Source organism: Pelecanus crispus, chromosome 3 (assembly GCF_030463565.1).
Source record: "Pelecanus crispus isolate bPelCri1 chromosome 3, bPelCri1.pri, whole genome shotgun sequence".
Taxonomy (NCBI): Eukaryota; Metazoa; Chordata; class Aves; order Pelecaniformes; family Pelecanidae; genus Pelecanus; species Pelecanus crispus.
Window position 1 is genome coordinate 52,292,289 of NC_134645.1, and position 24,877 is coordinate 52,317,165.

Consider the following 24,877-nt stretch of genomic DNA (forward strand, 5'->3'; position numbering starts at 1 on the left):
GAAAAGGAGGACGGGCCTATGCTGCAAGATGTCCTTGAGACCTATATGCATCTAGCAGTAGCTCAGATGAGGATTTCCCTCATCTCAACTTCTCTTTAGTTTTATACATACTATACTGTTTCCAGATTTGGATTTTTGTGGTTTTACTGCAAGAAGAAGAGTGCTACAGTGCAATTACTGGGCAGTGTCCCTACATCTTGATGAGAAAGCACTGTACAGATATCATGATCATTACTAGTAATGACACTATGATCACATCCTCTGTGTGAGGCAGACAGCATAAGAGAAATGGAAGACAAATGCTATTCATCTCCAAGATAAGTGCTGCCCCTGGAAATAAACTACATGGCTAGTTAAGTTGCTGCATGCCATGGAGCTAACATTTGAAACTACTTCTCAGTATTAACCGTAACAGAAGGATGAGGCACCATATGGTGTGACAACATGATAGAAACCAATAATACAATTCATGCGGAAAAAAATCCCCAAATTGTTAGGGCTTTTAAATAACAGTACCTTTCATGCTACTTTACTCTCTCTCCAACATTTCTTGTTCCCAAGCACCTGGACTGCCTCCAGACTTCACCCGTGTTGCTTCATGGCTTTTCATATGATAAAATTCTTTTCCAGGTCTCATACAATTAAGTAGAGCTCATTATGTCCTGCAGAAAAGAAGGCAACAGGTGGGCTCCCTCACAGATTCACCTTTCTCTTGTGCCTTTGCCCTGTCAGCTCAAAGGCATGATGTTAATCTATTTGTTGGAAATACAAATGGCAAAACTATTGTGGCTGCAGAATCCTGACAGCCTCCCAGCTGCCCAGAGATTACAGGTGGATTTGCTAGGCTGCTGCTGCTTCTCACCCTGCCCTGCTTCCATCTGATATAGAAACGTGATCTGACCTCGATAACAGACAGTGAAACACACCTCCAAATCCTCCTCTGTCTTCCCAAGCAACCACTACATGTGCTGAGGTCCTGCTTTTCTCAAGATGGCTGAACACCTGCCTGCCGATGGGAAGCAGTGAATGAATTCCTTGTTTTGCCTTGCTTGCACATGCAGTTTTGCTTCACCTATTAAACTGTCTTTAACTTAACCCATGAGTTTTCTCACTTTTGCTCTTCTTATTCTCTCCCTCATCCCGTTGGTGGGGTGAATGAGAGAGCAATTAGGTGGGTGCTTTGTTGGTGGCCAGGGTCAACCCAGCACTCCTCCTTGTTTTGTATTCTGTGTGCCCAGAATTTGTCTGCAGTAAAATTCAACAATCACATCCCAGAAAATGGCTCCTCACTCCACAGATTCCAGCTGAACCTGTGAGGAGCTACCAAGGAGCAAGAAAAAGATGCTCTGACCTTGAAGAGAACCTCGGTATCACTGACACAGAGTCAGCATGGGAGACAGGACCTTGTGGCCTGTGATTTGGGGAGCTGTTTTCCACCCTTGATTTTGTCACAGAACTTTACTGTAGTCATTTCCCCAATTGTAAAATAAGGGGAAAAACAACTCTTCCATCCCACAGGTAGCGTGAGGAAAAACTCCATTACCTTGGCAATGAAAGCCACAGCTACACATGGCGATGAAGTCAACATGCTTACTCCTGGGACAGGGTGAGGATAAAGGCGCCCATCTGTCTTGGACATGATCTAAACAGAAATTGCCATTTAGAATATCATCATGCATGGACAGTACACAGTTATAAAATGTATGTGGTTTTGTTTACTATAAAGGCAATAGAGATTTTGCTGCCCAGTATATTAAAAAAGCTTCAGGCGGAAGTTCAGCTAGGAACTCATCTTCACTGAAATGCAAGAAACAAAATGGTGGTTGAGATTGCTGTGGCGCGAGGCCTCCGCCCTTTCACAGCCAAGGAAGACTCCACAAGCCCTGCTTCAGTCTAGCAGGCAGCGAGCAGCATAGGTCCGCCTGTGCTGAGGCCTCAACCAGCAGCAGGGTGCAGGCAGACTCACCCTTCTTCACCCCACGTTTCACTACCACACAAGCTCTTATCTCGCCCACAGTAACAACCGTGTTCATCCTGCAATGAAGCAACAGCTTTTATCAGTCTCGCTCTGACCGTGTGAGGTTAACGAGAGCAGCTGTAGCCATCTCAATGGACGCTAGCGTTGGGGTTTGAAGCTGCAGCAGATGAATCCCTCCGCAGTCACGTGCCTGAAACCTTCAAGAGCTCTAAACCTGGCAACGGGTAATAAGCCTGCTAATGCTCATTTATGATGATAACGAATGCCCTGCGTTTGCTGGTACCCTCAGTCCCAAACTGTGGTTCCCTAGAGGTATAGGAGGAGACTCAGGCCTTCACGTAAGAGAACCATGAGACGATGCAGGTAGTGAGGACACCGAGCAAGGGGCCACCTACGCCAGACAGGAGGAGAGGCCCTGAGAAAGGGCGGCTGAGCCATTTCTTTCACGGACTTCAGAGACTGAGGCTGGGTCACACAGCAATCTCTGTTGAGGACGTAGGCATTGGGGAGCCCACGGATTATGGCATTCATCTGCAACATAAGATAGTCAGGTTCAAGTAATTAATATTGACACATTAAGTAATTGCTTTCATGAGGCACATATCACGGTGTCTTATGGCATGAGCCAAAGGTCCAAGCAGCTGGAGGGTCTCAGACGCACGCACAGGAGGTGGGAGACGCGCAGGGGCTCAGCCGGCATCTGCAGCTCCCAGGACACCGAGGCCTGGGCCGGTGCGTGGCCCTGTGGAGCCGGCTCCCTCCGTGAGGCCTGCAGGGACCCAGTCCATCCTGGGCAGGTGGCGGGGCTGAGCCGGCATGCCCCGACCCTCCAGGGAGAAGGGGGCACCGTGAGGGAGGGCAGCGGGTACGGAGCGACGCAGGAGGAGGGGGAGCCGCAGGTGACGGGTTTTCTCCCTCCTGGGCGCCCCGGGTGTGCGCCTTCCCCGTCCGACTCGGGTAAAAATGCTGTGGAGGGTTAAAACAACGAACAGCCCCAGCCCCTGCAAGGGGAGGCCCGGGGCTGCCGGGGTGAAGCCCGCGGCGGCCGGAGGGAGGGCCCAACCCGGCCCCGCCCCGCCCGCCGCCATCGCCAAGCAACGGTCCGCGGCCCCCCGCGGGTGCTGCCGCCGCCGCCGCAGCGGTCCGGGCGGAGAGCAGGGGCAGGCCCGCGGCGGCGGCGGGCCCCGCCGGGCCCAGGTACGATGTGCGGCTGGGGGGGGGGGGGCTCAGCCGGGCCCCCGCCCCAGCATAACCAGCGGCCACGGCTTTAAACAGCGGTATTTTTGCTGATGTGAGCGCGGTGTGCAGCAGTTCAGCCTCGCTGCGGTGCCTTCGGGGAGGCTGGTTTGGTGCGGGTAGAAGCGTCTCGCCGCTGACGGCTGCGCGCCCCCCGAGCCCCGGACGGGAGAGTGTTTTTAGAGAGGGGGCCCTGCGGGTGAGCAGCCCTGCGCCCCGAGTGCAGCCCTGCGCCCCGAGTGCAGCCCTGCGCCAGTCGCCTGCCGGCGTCGCGGGAGGAAGCTGTGCAGCCAGGGACAGCGGGGTGAGCCGGGGTGGTGTAGCCGGCAGAAACCATCACCTCAAGAAAAGATTAAAATGGTTATTTCTGAAATTAAATCCCAAGGCTGGCAGCTTGCAGACCCACGCTATGATCTGTCACCCTGAGGGATTAAAGACTTGATAGGAAAGACTGACGGTCAGTCTGCTGAGTTTAATTGCCCACAGACATTCCGCATTAACTCAGCACCACTTTTAATGCCTAACCCTTAAGGATCATATCTCCTCCCATACGTGTAAAACCGAGCAACTGGAACGCGTGAACTGCTGGAAGCAGCCACGGCCAGCGCGAAGCCCGAGCTCACGTGAGCGCTCCCGCGCGGCCCTGGAGCCGTGAGGGCGCAGATGACAGCGTCCTGCTCTCCTCAGGGGGATCGGTCTCTGTTTCTGGGTGGCATCAGCGGTAGGTAGGTGTTAAACCTGAGCATGGTCAGAGACAGCTGTAGCATTTTTTCGTATTGTAGAAGAACGTCTGCAAACACACGAGTGGGTTTCCAAGTTATTAAGGACTGGGCTGAACGCACAGCCCTCTGGGAATGCAGGCTAATGAAGAGATGGGCATCCATCTGGGCACACATTTATACAAAGTGAGTGAAATTTGTGTTCGTTTAGACCAATGACTTATCCTAGAGTTACTGTTTCATAGCTGCACTTCAAGAGCTTCTGCTTATATGATACGACTTCCTTAAAAGCAGGTAGGTGTTCTGTGTTAGTTAAAATGTTTTATTTTCGTTACACTTAATTACCAGGGAATTTGAAACTGACATTTGTTATAGCTAGGCTTGGTGAGCCAGTTTCCTCTAAACTACTCCCTGAATGCCAGAGGTATGAAAGATGTTCCATTAATATAAGCTGACACAAACAAAGCACCAAAGGCGGCTTCCTTGTTCAGACATTACTGACAGCTTAATTTATGCTTACCTAGTGGAGACCATGATGGCACAGTTTACCATGCACTGGATTCATGTACAGCAGTGCCTTTCGCTAAAACACTGCTAGTAGCAATGTCGAGCAGTGCAGAAAAGACAAAGCTAACTGTAATCAGTAAGTTGCCTCATCCAAATGCTTAGCATAGCTACTTTCAATTAAATCATTTTTTTTCTTAATATATTAATCTTTGCCCAAGGATTTGAGCCAGCTACTATAAAACTTGGTTAGTTTTCCTTTTTCTTTTTTTTTTTTCATTTTGTCATGTGACATAGTGCTGTTTAATAAGCAGACAGGAAAGACAACTCCCAGGAAAGAAAGTGGAAGCAAAGATAAAAAATGTTTCCTGGAACCACCACGTTATGTTTCTGTGCAAGCTCAGCAGCAGGCCTCCAGTTTCCTGGGGTCTGAAGAGAAGAACTGACTGCAAGAGACACAGCAAGATTGCTTTCTCCTTTGTGGTATTTTATGCAAATCCTATTACATCATGACTGCAACTTCAGTACTTACTTACCATGTTTCTCTCTTGTTCCTTACAAACCCCTAACCCAAGGAAGACTCTCACTAAGGAGAATTCAACTGCAGTCGGTAGAGTGAGGGAATCTCTGATCTCTATGGGGATTCAGAGAAATAATCCCAGTGCAGTTTAGATGTTGCTTCCTTCCAACACTAGCTTAAACCTGAGATGGAAGGGTACTGCAAGTCTGACTGTAAAACATCACTGTATACGTTAATATACATATTACTATTGGAATATAGTATTACATATTACTTTGGAATGTAGAAAGTCATTGTATACAGAAATTCAAATTTTGGCCACCATCTCAGTCCATTAATGAGGCCTAAGGTCCTCTTCCAATAGAAGCCTCATTCCTCACATCCTGGACCAAAGCTTGCTTCAAATCCCTTCATTTGTAGGCAATGATTCCCTCACTACAAGATATAAGATGATCCAGGGGTAATTTTAACCTACACACAACAGTCCTATGGTAAAGTTGCCATATACTTCTAACACCACTGCCCTGCTTCCCAGCCTCATGGAAATACCTCCTGGACCCTTTTCAAAAACCCTTCCCTATCAAGCCCCTGTGGTGACTCTCCTGGCTTTGCTCTCCACATTGTAACTCACTTGCTATGGGCTCCACAACGCTGCTTGTAGAAGAGCTCTGTGACTGCTTTGTGGTTGCCCCTCGCAGCCTGTTAGCAGCAGCAGCCAAGACTGTACATTATATGAGACAGTCACCAAATGACAGAGTGGAGAGAGAAACATGTTTTTTCATCCAGCAAGAATTTTTGAATTGGTTTTCACATTCAAATAAAATAATGAGAATCTTAAACTGTTTTGTGACTTGCAAAACTTTTGAATTAAATTAATTTATATTTTGATAATGGTAAAACATTTCATTTCACATTTGGGCTTTTAGTTTTAAAACTATGTGAGCATTTTGAGAAAAAGTCTTTCTGAACCATTGTCTTTTAAAAAATGAAAATAAGATATTCTGACAATTTCAAAACAAAATTCAACTGAAATAAAAAAGCTGGCAAAAGATTACTTTTGTTCTCTCAAAAAAAAAGCTTTCTATTTCAACAAATGGTAATTTTTCCACAGAAAAAGCACCCCAGGCAAACTCAGCTGCACGCTGCATTGAGTACTTCCAGGTTTGACATGTTCCCTTGGTTTCTGTAGTTGTTTGGAAGGCAGAGGCTACTCATTCTGGAGTCTAAAACTCAACCTGAAAAGAAAGAGCAGGGATGTCACTCTGGTAATAGGATGTGAAGGAGTCTAGCATCTGTCCCACCCACTTTCTATTTCTTTTGCTTGCTACTTTCTGAGAGGAGGTGGAGGTCAGTATGTTAATGCTGTGCCACAATGGTCCTCAGCACAAACGCTCTTCTTTCATCCAAGACACTCTCCATTCCAAACATGGAGTCTAATCCTCAGGGAGCAGCTCTGCAGGGTTTCAGGAAATTAAAACTGAGAGAAAGAACACCACTCTCAAATCTACAGGTTCATAGGACTTTTTGCTCCCTATGCTACCAGCCAGTAGGACAGGTGTTTTAGTTTGAGTCTTGTATATTTTGAACTAGCTGAGGAGGGAAGAGCACACTTCATAAACTGTTTATATGATAATTACTGTGCCCAAAATAACTCAAAATGTGTTTCTTACCCATAAAAATAGATGGGGACCATCATCTACTTCCACTATAGATAATGGGAAATGATATTTCATTCAGAATCTACATACATTTCTATGGAACATTATTTTCTTGAGAGGAAAACAATGAGACAAGAATGTGCCCTGCTCTTCAGGAACTGGGGAGGAGCTCACTGGAGGAATAGCAGAAGATTATCAGTGAGTTAAATCAGCTTATGTCAAAGGAGGAAAAGAACATTGGAATCAATACATGTTTTCCTACTGTCTACCATCAGTTTTGCATCAGACTTTATAGTCTTAACCAAGAGAGTTTGCTCAGAGCAGGGTAACATGATACGTTAGCAGAATGTCTCAGCAATGAGCAGTTCACAGCAAGCCTTACTAGGCAAAGCTATGGCCATTAGGCTGAAGGCAGTTGCAAGAAACACAGAGAAAATTCTAAGTATCCAAGAATTACAAAAGCTTTGAGGCAACTAGTGCTGTAGTAAGCTACGTCAAAGAAAAAGTAAACAAAGTATGGAGACATATAACTTTACAGCAATCAATGCTTTGTGCTGCCTTAGCAGCTATCTGGAATCGATGCCCTTTTACATATCTTCCAGCTTAAACACAGCCTTTGACCTCTCAGTTGTGGACTGGAGAAACGCACAGGGGTGACATGCTTTGCGAATGAGAGTGACAGGCATTAAGAATACAGTGAGGGTGATGACTGCTAGCAACATGTGTGACATTGATTTCATTGTTTCCTTCCTGGCAATTCTATTTTCTTTCAGCTAGTAAGATGGAAATGATGGCAGATGACTATGATACAAGAGATGTCTTGAGGTCTTTGGTCTTCCGTCTCCATGACAATGTCCCTGCAATAGTCCGTGAGGTTTTACTGGAACGAGGCTGGACTGAATTTGATAAAAAGGAGCAAGATGACACAGACTGGAACCTGTACTGGCGGAACTCACCTTTCCATATAACAGACCACCACAGCATTAAACCATGGCAGAGGCTCAACCACTACCCAGAAGCTGTGCAGATCACCAGAAAAGACTATTTGGCAAGGCAGCTGAAACGTATGAAAGGAGCATATGGATCAGCTCTGTATGAATTTAGTCCAGTGGCATTCATCATGCCCAATGACTATGTCAAATTTATAGCAGAATACAGCAAGGAGAGACAGTCAGTAGGCAGAAGATGTAGCTACTGGATTTGCAAGCCTGTTGATCTTTCCCGTGGAAGGGGCATACTCATTTTCCAAGACATTAAAGACTTAGTATATGACTGTACAGTCATTGTGCAGAAGTACATTAGCAACCCCTTGCTCATTTCAGGGTATAAACTGGATCTGCGTCTCTATGTGTGTGTCACCAGTTTTTGCCCCCTCACCATTTACACTTACAAAGAAGGACTGGTGAGGTTTGCCACTGAAAAGTTTGACCTCAGTTCTCTGGACAACGCCTATGCCCACCTAACAAACACCAGCATCAACAAATATGGAGTTTCATACAAAAAGTATAAAGAAGGGATTGGTTGTGGCTGCAAATGGACATTCAGCAAATTTCGTTCTTACCTACGAATACTTGGGGTTGATGACATTCTCCTCTGGCAGAAGATCAATAACATAGTGATTCTCACCCTGCTTGCTGTAACCCCCTTACCAGTGGCTTCCAATTGCTTTGAGCTCTTTGGCTTTGACATCCTGATTGATGACAAATTCAAGCCGTGGCTTTTAGAAGTCAACTACAATCCGGCCTTGTGTTTAGACTGTTCCATTGATGACACTGTGAAAAGAAAACTTCTTCACGATATTGTTGAACTGCTGAACTACAAAGAGGTTGACACTTTCAGGCGAAACCAAGTGGCCGGGACAAAGGCTGGCAGAAGGCGTGTGAGCACAGCTAGTGAGAGTGTCACCGGGGAGGCTCCTGGCTTTCTCACTTGGCAAAAAGTGACTAAATGTACTTCTGCTTCTTCTGTACAACCTGCCTTGCAGGCTGCAAGAGGATCAATTCGTAAGGTGGCTACCCTGACCAAGAAAACTGCCAGAGCACATCCAAGAAAAACACTGACTTCCCAGCTGCGGGAAAGGATGAACATGCCAAAAATACCCTCCCAGGCAAAAGCTGAAGCTAAAAATAAACAGCTCCCAGGAGCTGGGCGTTCTCCACACAAGCCTGCCCAACTCAGCCACCAGTTACCTACACCCAACTTCTGCAACTACGAGTTAACCATACGCCCCTATTTCCTCTCTGATAAAGACGAGAGGCCTATCCCCCGGGTAGGAGATTTTGTCCTTATTTTTCCTTTCAATGAAGCTGCACTTCAAGCTTCCAGGGATGGGACAGATGTAAAGAGAATCATAAAGGAAATAAACAAATTAGTGAGCAAACAGTTACCATCAAAACAGCAGAACACAAAGAAAAGGGTAGGCTATTTAACTTCTGTGTAACTTCATGATGTTAGGTTAAATAGACATATCATAAATGACAACTTTAGCTTGAAGGAGGTAGATGTACGGTGAAATTGTATTAGAGAGATATCTCAAACAATAGACAATTTAAAAATTCTAATTTAGCAATTACCGTGAGAGATTATTTTTTAAAATTAAAGTACTAACTAATTTTTAAAGTAATTCTTGCAATATTAAAGTAATCCCAGAATAAAAATGGAGAGTTGCATTTCTCAAAAAACCCTCAGAAATGCCAGTCTTTGTTTATTATTTTTCTCAGCAATCTTTGCTTCTTTTCTTTTCCTAAATAAGGGGGCTTTATGACTTGAAAAACTGGTCACTTTACACTGGGGAGCATTCAACATGCACTCAGTTTACAAAGGTGCGGGTAATATGAATGACACAAAACTATCATGTTTTTGATGAATCCAGTGAGCTTCCCAGCATTCATTTCCAGAAAATAATTTTGCATTGTATGAAACAACAGTATGAAATAACTTTAACTTTATGATCAGCAGGATTCTGTAGAAATACTTATCGAAATTAATTTTGAAAAAATCTATATACTGCTCCAGTGTTTTGTTTCAGATAAACTCTTAATAAATAAATAATTAGGCTTCCCAAGGTAACAGAGGACAGAATAGAAACTGCAAATGTCATGTTCAGAAGACTGGATCAAACCTCTCTCTCACAGACTCTGCATTAGCCACCTGGTGGGTACAGCGGTTAGGCAGCTTTGTTTTGCTTGCAGTAAAACTTTGGTGATCAGCTGTGCATGGAAAAATACTAACCACTGAACAGAAGCACTTGAGATGATGGTCAAAATATTACCCTTCCCTTGTACATCTTTGCTGCCCCCAGCTGTTTGAATGGAAGTAACTGTTCAGAAGTCACAGCGTATTCTAAATTTGATTCAAAATTGAGGCCAAATACTGGCTGCAGCATGCTTCTGCTAATGCCAGAAAACCTGTGGAAAGACAAGAATTGGGGTTTACCAACTGTGTTTCATCTCCCTGAAGGATTCATAAAATTTTGTTCACTATAAACCCTCTAGGACAAAAAGCCCAGTAAAGTAGGTATGTGTATTGCTACAGTTTACATAAGCAGTCACACTTAAATGAGATTATTTGTGTTCCTACAACCATGAACTATAGCTGGTGGAGCCATTACTGCTTCTGGTTAACTAATACAAGTGGAAGTTAGAGGAGATAGGGTGTGCAAATCAGCCTGAGAAAAATAATGTGGCATGTGTCAGAACTGGTCTGTGAAGGACCCCCAGTTATAACATACCTGACAGAGCTTGTCATTTACATAAGTGTTTTTCTGTCTCCTCCTTTTCAAACCAAATTTGTGCCCCTTATTTCAATAATCCTTTTGCTATTACACTATAAAATATTACTTGAAAAACATGTCTTGATAAAAACAGTAAACTGGTTGACAAAAGTACTATGAAATCCTCAGTAGTCTCACTCTTTGATTTCACCAATGGAATTTTTGCCATTGATTTGCCAGAAAGTAGAACCAGGCCCATACTGACATACCATTACAACCTCCCTGTAAGCAGGAGCTAACAAGGTGAATGCACACATCAGCAAGGTGTCTGCATGCACAACAGTTCTAGAGACTGACATGTGTATCCCCCATGTATTATACCTGTGCAGGGTCGCAAGCCTAATTATTCCAGAATCAGAATGCTTCCTGCAAGTACAGTAGAGAGTGCTTAATGAAGCAAGGAGCAAGCAGCATGCAAACAAAATTGTTCCTTACTTAATTTACAATTAGAAGGGATTATATACGCAGGTTATTGAATGGCAAATGGTGATTTAAGGCTAAAAGCTGCAGACAAAGCCTGTTTTCTGTATTACTATAGAAACAAAGAGAATGTCAGCATATTAACCGGAGAACAGGGACCTTTTGTTAAAAGGAATTCCTTGGAATAAAAACAGCGGTCCTTTACAGAATATTAGTATCACATCTAGTTTCCCAGCCAAACTGAAAACATTAATCCCATTCACTTTTTTCGTGATGCTTAATTGACAAAAAAACCAATGTAGATTTGTTTTAGTCAGTGTAAGGCAGCACTGAACTGAAATTCTTAGTGAAACACATGGAAAAGAATGATCTCTTGCATTTCTTTTAATTAAAGTTTCCTTTTACAAAACACATAAAATATATTAAATATTCCAGTAGTGAAAAGCACAGGTTTATAAATTGTTCCTTTGTTATACAGGAGTAAAGGAAAAACAATGCAATTTTATTATCACACCACCTGACATCAAACTGCATGGGCGTTTAGGGCATCATAATTAAATTCATAAACTGCAGCATGTGTATGATCAATATTAGCAATACTTCTTGCTCTATTCAGTCTATTTCTTCCAAAGATGCTCTGTAATTTGAATGGTGATTTGTCGGCAGTCTGACCCACTAGAAACAGAAGAGAAGAAAGAGCAATTCCATAATCTTGCAATTATTTTGCACTTAGGTGTGAGAAAAGGCTAAAGCAGCCTGCTATGAAAGTGTGTTTGTTGCTACAGGAATTTGAAGGGCATGAGGAGATAATTGGTCTTCTCAGTCAATGGGCAGGTAATGAGCTGAGTTCTACAGGGGAAATGCTTCAGTGCTTTGGAAAAATTCAAGACAGATGATGGACAGGCAGTCTATGGGGAAGGCAGTTGAAAACAGCATCTGATAAATGATTAATCCCCCTAGGTATCAAGTGCAATCCAAAGAGTCTTCAAGATGGAGAGATTCACTGACCAGAAATATTCTTCCACTACTGGAAGAATAAAGGCAGTAGTGGGAGAGGTTAATTCAAAAGCAAAGCAACACAGAGGAGGTCTGAGGAAAGACTGCCGGAAGGAAAAAAGAAAGGGCTGTTTTGTCCAGAATAATGACCAGGATGGAATAAACATTACATTTTGTCTTCAAATGCATGAGACAGAGTTCTTAGATTATGATCATATAATTATTGAATAATTCACATTGGAAGAGACATCTAGAGTTATCACTGTTCGCTGAACTCCTGCTCAGGTTTTGGTCTAATGTACAGCTCATGATAAGGCGTAATGCATGCTGGGATCTTCTGCTCCAAAGAACCCAGCCAAACTGAAAACATTAATCACTTCCACATTTTTTGTGATGGTTAACTGAGAAAAAAAAAAAAAAGCCCAGTATATTTGTTTTAGTCGGCATAAGACAGCACTGAACTGAAATTCAAAAAGCTTTGTAGATTTGAGGTTCTTATGCCATGCTCCTTAATTGTAGTCACTTTTGTAACTAACGCAGAAAACCAAGGGGAAGTGTGATCAGTATTGTGAAACAAACACTTTGATGACAAGTACTGTGGGCATTTATTTTAATGTTGCATATACAAAGAGGGCATGACTGCATTTCCTTCAAGTCTCACTCAAGAGACATTTCATTCAGGTAAGGTTTTTCCAAACTGAGCACCAGTCACCAAACCAAAGTAAATTTCAGCCCTACAGATCCATCCATTCATTTTCACAAAGCTTAAATCTTCCTAACAGTTCTGACATGCCGGGAAAATGGGTTGAGCTACTTACGTACAGTGCAGCCCTTTGAGGGGAGGAATCACTTCTTGTCTAGGATGGTATTACCCTCCTCATCTTTGATTCGAACTCGTCCAGTGGAGTACTTGGTTTCTTGTCTGCCATTGCGGTACACAGTTTTTACAGTGCCATCTGGGTACTCCCGCCTCTTGAACTGCGCAGTGTGAACCTCCTTTTGACCATTACTGAATACCACTATTTTATCTCCATTCCTGAAAGAAATAGCAATGACCGAAGTGATGAGAAGACACTATCTGTTATTAACCTATCTCACTGAGCTGTCTAATGTGGCAAAATGAAAGTGGAAAATAATGTCGAGTGACAACTTTCTCAGGTTATAATTCACCTCAGAATTTACATGGGATGGCATTAGAGATCTGATCTCACAATAAGTTTTCAATACAAAGGTACTTCAGTACATAGTATAATACCTAATGGATGGTGGGCTCTGCATTTTACATGACTTCTTTATGCAGGGTTCTCAAGGCATTTTGCAAGCAGGAAATCTGTTTTACAACAGGATCCTCCCTAAGCCCAGAAGAGGCAAGTGTAAGAAAGTCCTGTTGTTATTTTTCCTCATTTTACATAGAGGAATAGAGAGATAATACATGAAATGCCTTGCCCAAGATCAGAAAGGGAGCCCAAAAGCTAGGAATAGAGCTCAGGACTCCTCATCCTGAGTCCTTTAGTACCCACGTTGTTAACACAGACAACTGGTGATCTCCCAGCAACCCTAGCCAGTGTAGTTACATGGAACTAAATGAGGAATATTTCACAGTCACTTTGCCAGTGATAAATGGTCATCTATCATCCAAGGTGGAAGTGAACAGTTTTCAGTGCCTCATTGTAGCAAAACCCGTTATCTCACAAATCCTTTCCCCTTTCATCCAGACATTTCCCAGCCCTGCAGAATCCAACCACAGTTTTAAATGTCAGTATCATTGTACCAGCGCCCAATGCCTGGTTCCTGTCATTAACACAAGACTTACTTTTCTACTTTTACTACTGTACCATCTGGGAAAAAAGTTTCCTTGAATCCGTCGCTATAGAGGCATTTCACTGTGTGATCTGGGAACACAATTTCTTGTGTGCCATCAGGATAATGTTTTTCTGTGGAAAAGAAGATGTAAAAAGTCTGTCCAGTATTCTTTCATGTTGCTTTACACAGAGCTAGGTAAGATTTTTTTTGGACATTGTAGTGAGGATGGAAATTATATCCAGTGTACTGCTAAAGAAAGTAAAGAATCAAATAATCAGATAATCAAAATTAGAAGAGATGCATTTACACACGATTATTATCTTTGTAGGAGGAAACTGAGCAGTAAAGTGATGGAACATACTGGAAGTCAAATGCAAAGACAATCCAAATTGGGGAGAAAAAACCCAATCTGCTGGTGTCAGAGTCAGATGACACTTTCATAATAAAAACCTTCCCGCACATGTAGTTCACATTGATGAGCTCTTGCATACCTATCTGATTATTAGGGAACTGCAGCACCTCCAGGCCATCTGGATAAGCAGTGTGGGTTGTCTGTGCATCTGCATAATAATAAATCTGGAAGGAGAGTGAAGCGTTTGCAGCATGTTCACAATATTTGAATAAGAAGATTCAACCATAATGTGCTTAAAAATAAGCCATCTTTAAAAAGTAATTTCAAGGTCATTTTCTGTATCTGCCATCCACAAAAGTAGCTATGTTTGCATTTCTGTTCCTTCTTCTCATTCACCCCCCTCCTCATCGGTGTGTCTAGATGTTGCTACTTTCATCTCTGTAGCGTACAAGACAACAGTGCATGCATGAAAGTCGTCTTGCCATCTCTTTGCTTTGGTTCCCATCCATGCACTATTAATTTAAAATAGTCCCACTGCTGCCAAGGCCTCACTTATTTCCACTCTAGCTCACATTATTATTAACTATTAATATTTATGTAATGCCAAGAAAGAAGAACCCCCTGTGCTACCTACCCTACAAATGTATAAAAAACAGTCCTTGCTTCAGATGGCTGCCCCTGCCCTTTGCCTTCTTTCAGTCTCCTTTAATCTGCTTGGCCAACTACCCATTTATTCCTTTGACTGTTACCTTCATCTCTTTCCACGTTTGTCCTTGTAGATGAAGCAGTCTCACCACTCAGGGTTGTTAAACCAACACCCTTCCTCATCAGTTTCTCCCAGAATTGATAGATCAAGATAAATGATGGAACCTTGTTGGAAAATCGCTTAATTATTAAATTTTCCTTAAAGAAAAAAAAAAATGTTACACACCACTCTCTGATCTGGCATGATCTTCTTTACATCTCCATTGAAAAAGCTGATCGTAGTCATCCTTTTATCAGCACTGATCTCTCTTTTAGTACCATTGCGGAAAGTGATGATTCGACGTCCATCAGTAAGCACCTCTTCTACCTTCAAACACATAGATCATCTAATGTAAATGAAGTTAAAGGAAATGAGTAACATTGCACTGCCTTCCAATTAAATTGGAGCTTGAAGTAAGTCACACTGTGCCTTTGTATTTCAAAAGCTATCTCTGTAGCACAGGTACATTATTTTTGCCTCATTTATCGTAGGAACATAGAATCATTTAGGTTGGAAAAGATCTTTAAGATCATCAAGTCCAACTGTTAACCTAGCACTGCCAAGTCCACCACTAAACCATGTCCCTAAGCACCACATCTACACATCTTTTAAATACCTCCAGGGATGGTGACTCAACCATTTTCCTGGGCAGCCTGTTCCAATGCTTGACAACCCTTTCCGTGAAGAAATTTTTCCTAATTTCCAACCTAAACCTCCCCTGACGCAACTTGAGGCCATTTCCTCTTGTCCTATCACTTGTTACTTGGCAGAAGAGACCAACACCTACCTCACTACAACCTCCTTTCAGGTAGTTGTAGAGAGCAATAAGGTCTCCCCTCAGCCTCCTCTTCTCCAGGCTAAACAGTCCCAGTTCCCTCAGCTGCTCCTCATAAGACCTGTGCTCCAGACCCTTCACCAGCTTTATTGCCCTTCTTTGGACATGCTTCAGCACCTCAATGTCTTTCTTGTAGTGAGGGGCCCAAAACTGAGGTGTGGCCTCAGCAGTGCTGAATACAGGGGGACAATCTCTTCCCTAGTCCTGCTGGCCACACTATTCCTGATACAAGCCAGGATGCTGTTGGCCTTCTTGGCCACCTGAGCACACTGCTGGCTCATGTTCAGCCGGCTGTCTACCAACACCCCCAGGTCCTTTTCGGCCAGGCAGCTTTCCAGCCACTCTTCCCCAAGCCTATAGTGTTGCATGGGGTTGTTGTGACCCAGGTGCAGGACCCGGCACTTGGCCTTGTTGAACCTCATACAGTTGGCCTCAGCCTATCAATCCAGCCTGTCCAGGTCCCTCTGTAGAGCCTTGCTTCCCTCAAGCAGATCAACACTCCCGCCCAACTTGGTGTCTGCAAACTTACTGAGGGCACACTCAATCCCCTCATCCAGATCATTGATAAAGATATTAAACAGAATTGGCCCCAATAATAAGCCCTGGGGAACACCACTTGTGAATGGCCGCCAACTATATTTAACTCCATTCACCATATGTGTAAAAGAGACCAAAAGTAATTTTCTTTTCACAAAATGAACTCAATTCTAGCACTTGGCCCAAGTTTCCACCCCGCCCCACCACCTTATTTTTCTGTTAAGCAAGGTAAGGCACACAGCCCTGTGGCAATCAGGAAGCCATTCAGGTTTTTCCTTGACCAACTTCAGTGAGTTAGTGTCTGTACTAATCTCATATATGCTGGTACACATTCTACACAAGTCACTTGAGAGATCCTGGTTCTGGATTGTGTGAACCAAAATTATTGAACTTGATGTATTAACACAGACTGCTGACATGTTAACAACCATTTTATTCCCAGTAACATAAGCCTGTATGGATGTTCAGTACTACTGAATTAAATGTGGCTGCGTGCAGACATCTGCAAAATTGCTGAAGACTTCTTAACAACAGGGGGCAATAATGTCATCAGTGTGCTTTTCTACAAACCATTCATTGATCAAAGAAGACTTCATACCTAGCATAGCCTCTGGTTAATCAATTTTCCTGGAATTACTATGGCAGTTGGTTCTGTTCAGCATATATCAAATCCCATAATAGAGTTCATTTGGTGAAGTCCAAGGAAGAAGACAACCAGAAGGTGCACTATAGCTCTGCCATATGGTTCTAATTTTATCAGACTCTCCACAAAAAGGGAATACCTCCCAACCGAAAAAAAAAAAAAAGAATAAATATGCTTGGGGGAAGAGAAATGTGGTATTTCCCCAAACAGGCATTGTAATGATTACTGAGGGCAAGTCTTTAGTTTTTTAGAAATGATTTTATTTAACAATTACTAGTTAATAGTGGAAAGATGTTCTTAGACCCACTTATGATAAAAGGCATTGCTACAAGAAGTTCCACGTAGTTTAAATGAGAGTTAATATGTCTTTGCAAAGGCATCTATCCCCATTTTGACCTTTCTCTCTAGTTGCACAAGAAAGTCCAGCCCACCACTTAATTTTATGAATAAAATCCAGTGGTAAAAATGTCAGAGTGAACTTTTTTCACAATTATTTTTCTTTTGAGGATCAAAACCATTTCTACAAGAGGGAACTGTGATTGGTAGAAGCTTACGCAGAGCCCATCTCAGCATTAGCTATAAAAGAACTGGCATCTCAAACCAGTATTCCCTGAACAACTGTTATATTGCAAAAGCCATTTCTATGGCTGCTCACTGGAAGGTATCTGTAATCAACACCTGTATTTGCAGGGTGAGAAGAGAAGCCCAGAAATGAACGGACACAGAAACTGGATTACTGTCTTAACTTTATCTAGCCAAAAACCTTACCCAAAATTGACAACTGTAATTGGGCATAGATTACCCTCAGTCAATATCAAGGGAATGTTTTAACGGGATAAGCCTTCTTGGTGTCATGTAATTGAAGGGACATCTGGGACTGAGTTCAGATCTGGCCCAGATGAGAAGCGACAGTGTTGGAAAGAGTGCTCGTCTATCAGCAGTGAAACTAGCACCAGCTCACTTGGTCACCTTGCTGGCCACCTTTCCCAACAGCAATGCACCAAATTTCCAACACATAGACTCATCTACAGAATTAGCCTTTCAAGATGATTCCTGAGGTGCTGTGCAGGAAAGGTGACATAGCCACTCAGGAACAAATTACTCAGTTTGGTGGCAAGGAGTGCAGGGACACAATGGGAAGCCAGCAAGAATTGTCCACTCATCCCCTCCTGGAAGACAGGGATTTCCAGAAAAGGGGCAAAACCAGCTGCCAGGCTGAGCTACAGGCCTCAAGACAAAGGGCAGCTGGAAGCAATCTCGAGATGCAACTGGGGAATCGCTGGGGATTTTGACAGGTGGCTTGAGCAAACTGGATAGGCTGCATCGAGCAAAACTCTGCTGATGCTTCTCCAGGTGTAGCCAGCTGTGTATAATAAGAACTCTCCCATAAGTGGTGTCCAGCTGGCGCAGCTCAATGCCATTAGATTCACTTCCAAGGAAAGAAAAGAATGGCCTTTAATCTTACACTACAAAACACCATCACTACTCCACTAGCACATTTTCATTTCTAATAGTAAGCATATACTTCCTCCCAGCCCACAAAAGATGTAGCTGAAACAAAAAGGACTTGGTGAAAATCATAGAGCAAATCCATGTGGGAGATAAGAAAATAATTTTGTTATTTGATATCCAGCCCATCATCTATACATATTTCCTACCATTCATGTTGTGAACTTTACGCTTCAGCTCTCCTTTAAGGAACAGACGGTTAATTAGAGACATAATTGTCTCTGGCTACTTGAAGCAGTGATTCCCATCTATACTGCAGTCCTATTGGTGATCTCTTCAAGTATTTTTGCATCCTGTTTTATCTCACCTTTCCATCAGGATATTCTATTTTTTCCTGCACCTCTTCCTTACTTTTTCTTCTTTCTTGATGTAACACTGATCTTCTAGATAATATTGATTTTGGAGGCTATATCATGAAAGCATCACAGTTAGTGTTATATAAACAGAAATATTTTTAACATATTTTCATTAATTTCAATCAACTGTGCAAAAAACATATTTACTTTCACACACACAGAGGAAAGCTGCCCTTCCTTCTGGTATTGCCTTGCATTTGTAATGAATTTTGATCTTTCAGTCATAACTAGGAATGTTGTACATTAACTCCAATTAACTTAATTTTGCAAAGAAAAAGGTAGTATAGAGAAAGTCCAAAAAATGAGGGGACAAGAGTGCATTCTGGTGAAAATATACTATAGGAAATGGAGAGAATAAACACAAGAACAAAGAACAGAACTATCTCTGAATATTGGGATACTGATTTGCAAAGAAAGGTACCTTTGTTAGCTAGATCCACTCTTCCAAAACAAATTACATAGTTCTTAGCTGTAGGTAATGCTAACTATGTAACTAAGGGCTATTCAGGATGTTACACATCCAATTTACCGTTACAGTGAGTGCTCTTTGCACTGTCTGGCAGCATAAAAGAGCCTTAAGTTAATTGACATCTGGCACATAGCATCCAGAACAGTTACTAACTAATGTTAATTACAGTTTGAAGATGTGATGTATTTTGAATTGTGGGATCCAAAGAAACAGGGAGTACTGCTCCCCACAGGACAATGATATGCTCCAGTAAAAAGCTGTAAACACAGTGCCTCAAGTTGCCAGATCCATCCCTAAAGGTCTGTGTCCATTGCATAGCACAGGAAATGGGAATGGAAGATTTTCTTTTTCTTGGTGTGTTTTATTTCAGTTCACAAATGGAGAGAAGACAGTTGCTGATCATATAAGAGCCAGAACTGTAAGTTGCTCAAACCTTTGCTTCAGCATCCAGAAAAGCAGGAGAACTGTCTGTAGGTACTTTGTTGTCATATGTAGTTATGCCACGTCTCCTGTGTGTGGTCACAAAAGCCACTCTGTTCTGAGGTTTTAGTGATTTTTCTGTCTTTTTAAGATTAAGAGTCTCTTCTTCCTGAGCCAAAATTAAAATGTTAACTAGCAACATAAATATATTAATGTCCAACAGTTGTGCAGGAATATCTTGATAAAGAAATCTACTGTATTATTTGTAAGCCATTGCAATATTGTTTTAAACAGTGCACTTATCATGAGCAGAGACAAGAAAATAAACCTAGGAGAGTACTGTTCCCAGCTAAATGGGAGTTAGTATTTTCTATATGAAAACTAAGATCACAGACTCACTGAATTATTTTATAGAGTTACATGGTGAAATACCTCTGTTTCCTCATTGTTACTGCAGAGTGTAAAGCTGCAAGTGTTGTTGCTGTGGTTATGTGAGAGAGGCATGTCTTCTGAGCTATCTGAAATGGGCAAAGGCCTGCCTATGAGAAAAAGCAAAGTAAAAGGGGTCATTGAAAGCATATGAAAACTGCTGAATCACGTTTCCATACCTATCTCAGAAGTTTTTTTTAAGATGCTAGCTCTCAGATTCTTGTAACACATTGCTTCTTCTAGTGATAATGTTTACTAACAAAGAAGTGCAGACCACATCTGTTCTCCACCTTCTGGGCTTCCAGGACAACCAATTCAATGAGTAAATTGCAGGCAACAGCGCAATCTGTTCTCCTGCTCTTCTAAAACATAAAGTTTATAATTCTTCCAAGAATCAAAGGAGAGCTTTAGTGACAACATATTGCCTGTGAGCCAAGAGCTGTGGACCAGTGTCTCCAAGTCATCTGCAGACCACTCTAAGCAGGCAGAAAGTTCCTACAAATCTTACCTTTTACAAAGGAAGATGAGTTAGGCTCCTTAAAACCACTCAGATACGAGACAGCTCCAGGTGATTTCCTATCATCTGTTCTCGCAGTAGGAGAGGGTTGATGTACAACCTGAAGCAAAATGGAGAGGCCCTGACATACTGTCATGCTTCACTGTAACATGGGAGCTGTCAGTGACATGGCTGGAGTACACTTCCCCTTCCTAGGAGTTTAGCTGCCTGTGAGCATGACCAGCTCACTGATATGGTGCAGGTGCCTAATCTTGGTTCAGACTGTTGTGAAGAAAGAGATGTGGGTGAAAGAGCTGGAAGAAGCCTGGGACAGCCCCCCCACCCCCTCCTTTTCTTGAGAGTTGCATTTCAGCTGTGGCTCTCACACTTGGTCCTTGTTGGGTTGCATCACAGTCATGTCTGTGCCTGGCCATGAACCTCATTGATCCAAACCCCAGCCCTGACCCATGGGCTGAGTTCCAGGTGTAACCCCAGACCTGCCTCATCACTATGGCCTTTGACGACTGGGATTCTGGCCTGACCCTGACTCCCATCCCCAGCCTGCCTTTCTCCCTGGCTGGGGCATTGGGATGGGCCCTGCCCTGCCAGACCCCCCAGAGAGCCCCTGATGCTCCCAGCCCCTGGCCGCCAAGCAGTCACTGGCCTGTGTGATGCCCCGATGCATGGTGCATGTGATCACCTCTGAACTATTTCTGAGGGCAGCAGGTGGAGGTTTCAAAGCATTCACCCATGCACTGGCCTACAGGTGCCCGAATAGCTCAATGTACAAACAGTGTCTAAGATAATTTCTAGCAAAACCCCTGCAGTACCAGGGAAAGAAGACCAAGCAGCAGCTACGTGGGGAATCGTGATCCAAGTCCAGCTTCTGAACAATACTCTAAAAAGAAAATAAAGGCAGTCTAAATAGACCTTGCTACAGGCTTACTTTTTCTGGTTCAAAAGGTGTCAGTCTTCCCTGGTGAGGTGTTCTCCTGCCAGTCGGTGTTGTGCTTCTGCCAAGGGAGCAGTTGGATGGTTTCTTTTCTTGATGTTCCTTTGTCACTGACCTCAAAGGATCTGCTCTTTGCACAGAGCTTTTTATTGCCTAAAAGGTTTGAATACATTTGTATTAAGTTGATATAAACATCTTCAAATAGCATTAAAAATCCTTCTACAACAGGTGCATCATTGAGTGTTTAAAACTTTTAGGAAAATATTTATTTTTGTATGTGGGCATACACACACACAAATACATGCATGCACGTGCACACATAATTGTCTATTTGGGGTCTTATTTTGCTTCCCACATTTCTCTCTACTTGGACAACGACACAAGTCAAGGGCAATCATAGTCACATAGTGCGAGGCCAACAGCTGCTCTCCGGCTCTCCTTTCTCAGTCCAACTACCCTGCCAACAACAGGAAAGATATCCCTCCCTGGGATACCACAACTCAGCTGACCCCAGTAAAATATATTGCATGATATTGCAAAAAATATATTCACTTTCACCTGCCACATATCCGCCCTTTTTACATTTTGCCCTCATACCTCTCCTTCAATGAAGGCTGACACAAGCCTTGTAGGACCCTCAGACAGATGTGAGCCACAGAAGGGAAATGAGATGTGAACAGTTTCAAACAAACTATAGCAGATATTTAGACAGGAAAGATCACAGTTGCTCAAAAGCACTTCCCCAATTTTTCCTGGAGACCTTAGATCAGAGCACAAAGGAAACAAACAATATTCCTGCATGACTACCATGAGATATATGGGATTTATACAATGACTGCCAGGGGTTGGCAGCTGCAAAGAAAACATTACGTTGGTATGACAGGAAAACAGGTTGCATTCTTGCCTAGTCAAAACTTTGAAGGTACTGAACCTAACATAGGAATGCCTAGCAGTATAAGACAAAGGCATAGTCTCACTGCCCACTTTGCTGAAGTCCCAGAAATGGCAAGGGGTAATGTCTGTGTCTGTCAGAACTGATAGCCAAAGAATCTCTAATGCATCGATCTGGTCAATGACTAGGAGTGAGCACATGGTGGTCAGAAACAAAGAAACATTCAAAAAACCCATGGAAATGGTACCAGGTACTCTGATTTTGAAACGTCTCGCACACTGAAGAGTGGCCGCTTGGGAAGGTGAGTGTAAGCAGCCCGTGGAAAGAATATATTTGCCATCAGCTTCATTTTCCCAAGTCCATGAGGTAGTGCTCATGGGAGAGACATGGGACTAGCAAAGCACAAACATGGGAAGACTGTACAATTCCTTCTCTGACAACAATCACTGTGGCTGTTTTTTGACAGCTGTAAAATTTTCTCCATTTGATCAACGAAACTTAGCAGAGGGGATCTGTTGTTGTTCGGGATAGTAGTCTCTTATTTACGTTAATAAATGACATTACAATTTAATGGATGTGCTTACAAGGAAGGAGCCAAGAAAGAAACCCTATTGCAACACCAGAAAGCTGTACAATTTTAAAAGGCTAAATCTCTTCCTCCAAGCTTTTCTCTGGTTCTGAGCAGAAGATAGGCAACTGATTAGCTCTTTCAGACAAGGATGCTAAAAGGTACAGAAAATAATAAAATTAATTGTTAAAGGAATATGGTTTCTATTTTAAATTTGGAGATGTTTTCTGCAGGTAGATTCTGTGAATATGCCTGAGTTCTCCAAATATAATCATGACTTCAAACACAAGTGAGTAGGCAAACTGTCAAAATATGCCTGGGACTTCAGCTTGAGACAAGTGTTATAGTACTAAAGACCTTTAAAACTATTTTTGATGAAGAGATATTATCTCAGAAATTGCAGACTGATAGAAGGAAAGAGCTCCTAAGCCATCATTTTATTGCTCAAGATCTCAAGACTGGAACTACCAAGTGATTTAAGAGAACTTGAAAAGCCGTTGGTGCAGTTTCACAGCAGTTCAAGCCAATCTCAGCCCAAATTGCTGGAGTCCCATTCCTCTTTCTCTGTCCCCAACCACATGTTTCCACTGCCTCCTTTACATGGCACCAGCAACTAGGGAGGGGGATTGACCTGGCTCAGTGAGTAGAATCAGGCAAAAATGAACTGCTTTTTTCTGCCTGGTTAGTTTTGAGCCACCTCACCATCATCAGAAAAGTGCCAACAGGGCCACAGCAGCACAAATATTCATCAGCTTCAGTGAGACACAAACATGAGGCATCATTTTTTTTTGCTGTGATGTATTATAGAAAGAATGTTGCAAATAAATTTTTTAAAGAACTACCTACATAAGACTTGTAAATAGAAAATAGTTTATGGCAAGAGTTCTAACACAGAGATGCCTAGAAAGCCTATTTTAGAAAAGGAGGCCTCATGAGCTCTCTAAAAGCCACCTTTGAAGAGGATGTTCAGAAGTCAATATTTACTGATGCAGTGCAATGGGTCATGTCTTTAGCCAAGGCACAGAGACCTGTATAGGCCTTAAAATTATGATGAGAAGAGGCACATGCTCATTCTCTTTAACTTAAAGAACTAATGAGCTCATGAAGTAGGATGTATTGGACTGCAAAATTGAAGGAGCAAGGTGAAGCCAGAAAGAAGAGGTGTTTCCATGAACATGGTGAGGTTTGTTCACTATGTATCTAAAGAACAACCAATTCAGTTGAGGGAGCCTTCATGCAGAACAGTGTTAGTAAAGGTACTCCAGCTTGCTACATATACCATTGTAAAAGCTGCTGATTTCATTTTTTATGCTTCACATAGATTACACATTTTTCAATTGTACACCAACATACCTATTTTTAAAGCAATAATGACAGAGGAATCAAGACAGTCTTAGTAAATTACATGTGGTCTCTGTTTTCATACAGATGGATGTCATTCTAAGAGATTGTTTCACAAATCATAGCAACCACTGTAACCCAGGCAACCACTGCAATTTAGCTCTACAATTTTTAAGAGACCCAAGTACTCAGTATTTGGGTTAATCACACATGATGAGGTTCTTGATAAAGATTTTCTCAATTCCGTAACTTTCATAAACAATTATCTCAATAAATCTTTTTACTTTTCTTCATTGGAAACACGTGGATTGCCAATAAATGCAGACCCTTGATATAAAGGGATTGCAGGGCTGGGGGAAGAAACAGCATCCCAACATGCACAAGGTAGATCAACTGTTTCCCATCTCCACTGAAAACAGAATAAAAATTTATCAGCTGATTAGCTGGTGACAACAAAAGAGATGGAGTTTAGTTATGAAGTAAAACTTCATAACTAAAAGAACAGGTAAGCAGCAGAAGATGCCAGCTCATTTTGGATCTTTCTCATGGGAGCTAGCAAAGTACAGATTAAATAACCATCAGTGACACTGATCCTGCTCTTGGCAAAAGGAGGGACAAGGTGAACTCTCGAGGTTCCTCCAGTTCTACAGATCTATGCTATCAGGCAGGCAGTGGAGAGCAGGTATTGTTACTCAGGGCCCACCTAGACCAGAGAAACTTTAAAAAT

General features: G+C 42.6%; 2 protein-coding genes across 2 annotated transcripts in view; one reads left to right on the top strand and one right to left on the bottom strand.

Annotated features, from left to right (window-relative positions):
• The first annotated feature begins 7,396 nt into the window (after positions 1-7,396).
• TTLL2 (tubulin tyrosine ligase like 2) lies at positions 7,397-9,055 on the top strand. Its single transcript, XM_009477587.2, has one exon. It carries the CDS (start codon positions 7,397-7,399, stop codon positions 9,053-9,055), a length of 1,659 nt encoding a protein of 552 aa, XP_009475862.1.
• Positions 9,056-12,649: 3,594 nt separating this feature from the next.
• Positions 12,650-24,877, bottom strand: part of LOC104026571 (uncharacterized) — a 37,852-nt gene continuing 25,624 nt past the window's right edge. The window contains 9 exon segments of the mRNA XM_075706627.1: positions 12,650-12,839; positions 13,617-13,737; positions 14,098-14,182; positions 14,890-15,030; positions 18,535-18,633; positions 19,486-19,641; positions 19,905-20,011; positions 20,410-20,518; positions 21,344-21,502. Coding sequence (XP_075562742.1) covers positions 12,650-12,839; positions 13,617-13,737; positions 14,098-14,182; positions 14,890-15,030; positions 18,535-18,633; positions 19,486-19,641; positions 19,905-20,011; positions 20,410-20,518; positions 21,344-21,502 — 1,167 coding nt within the window.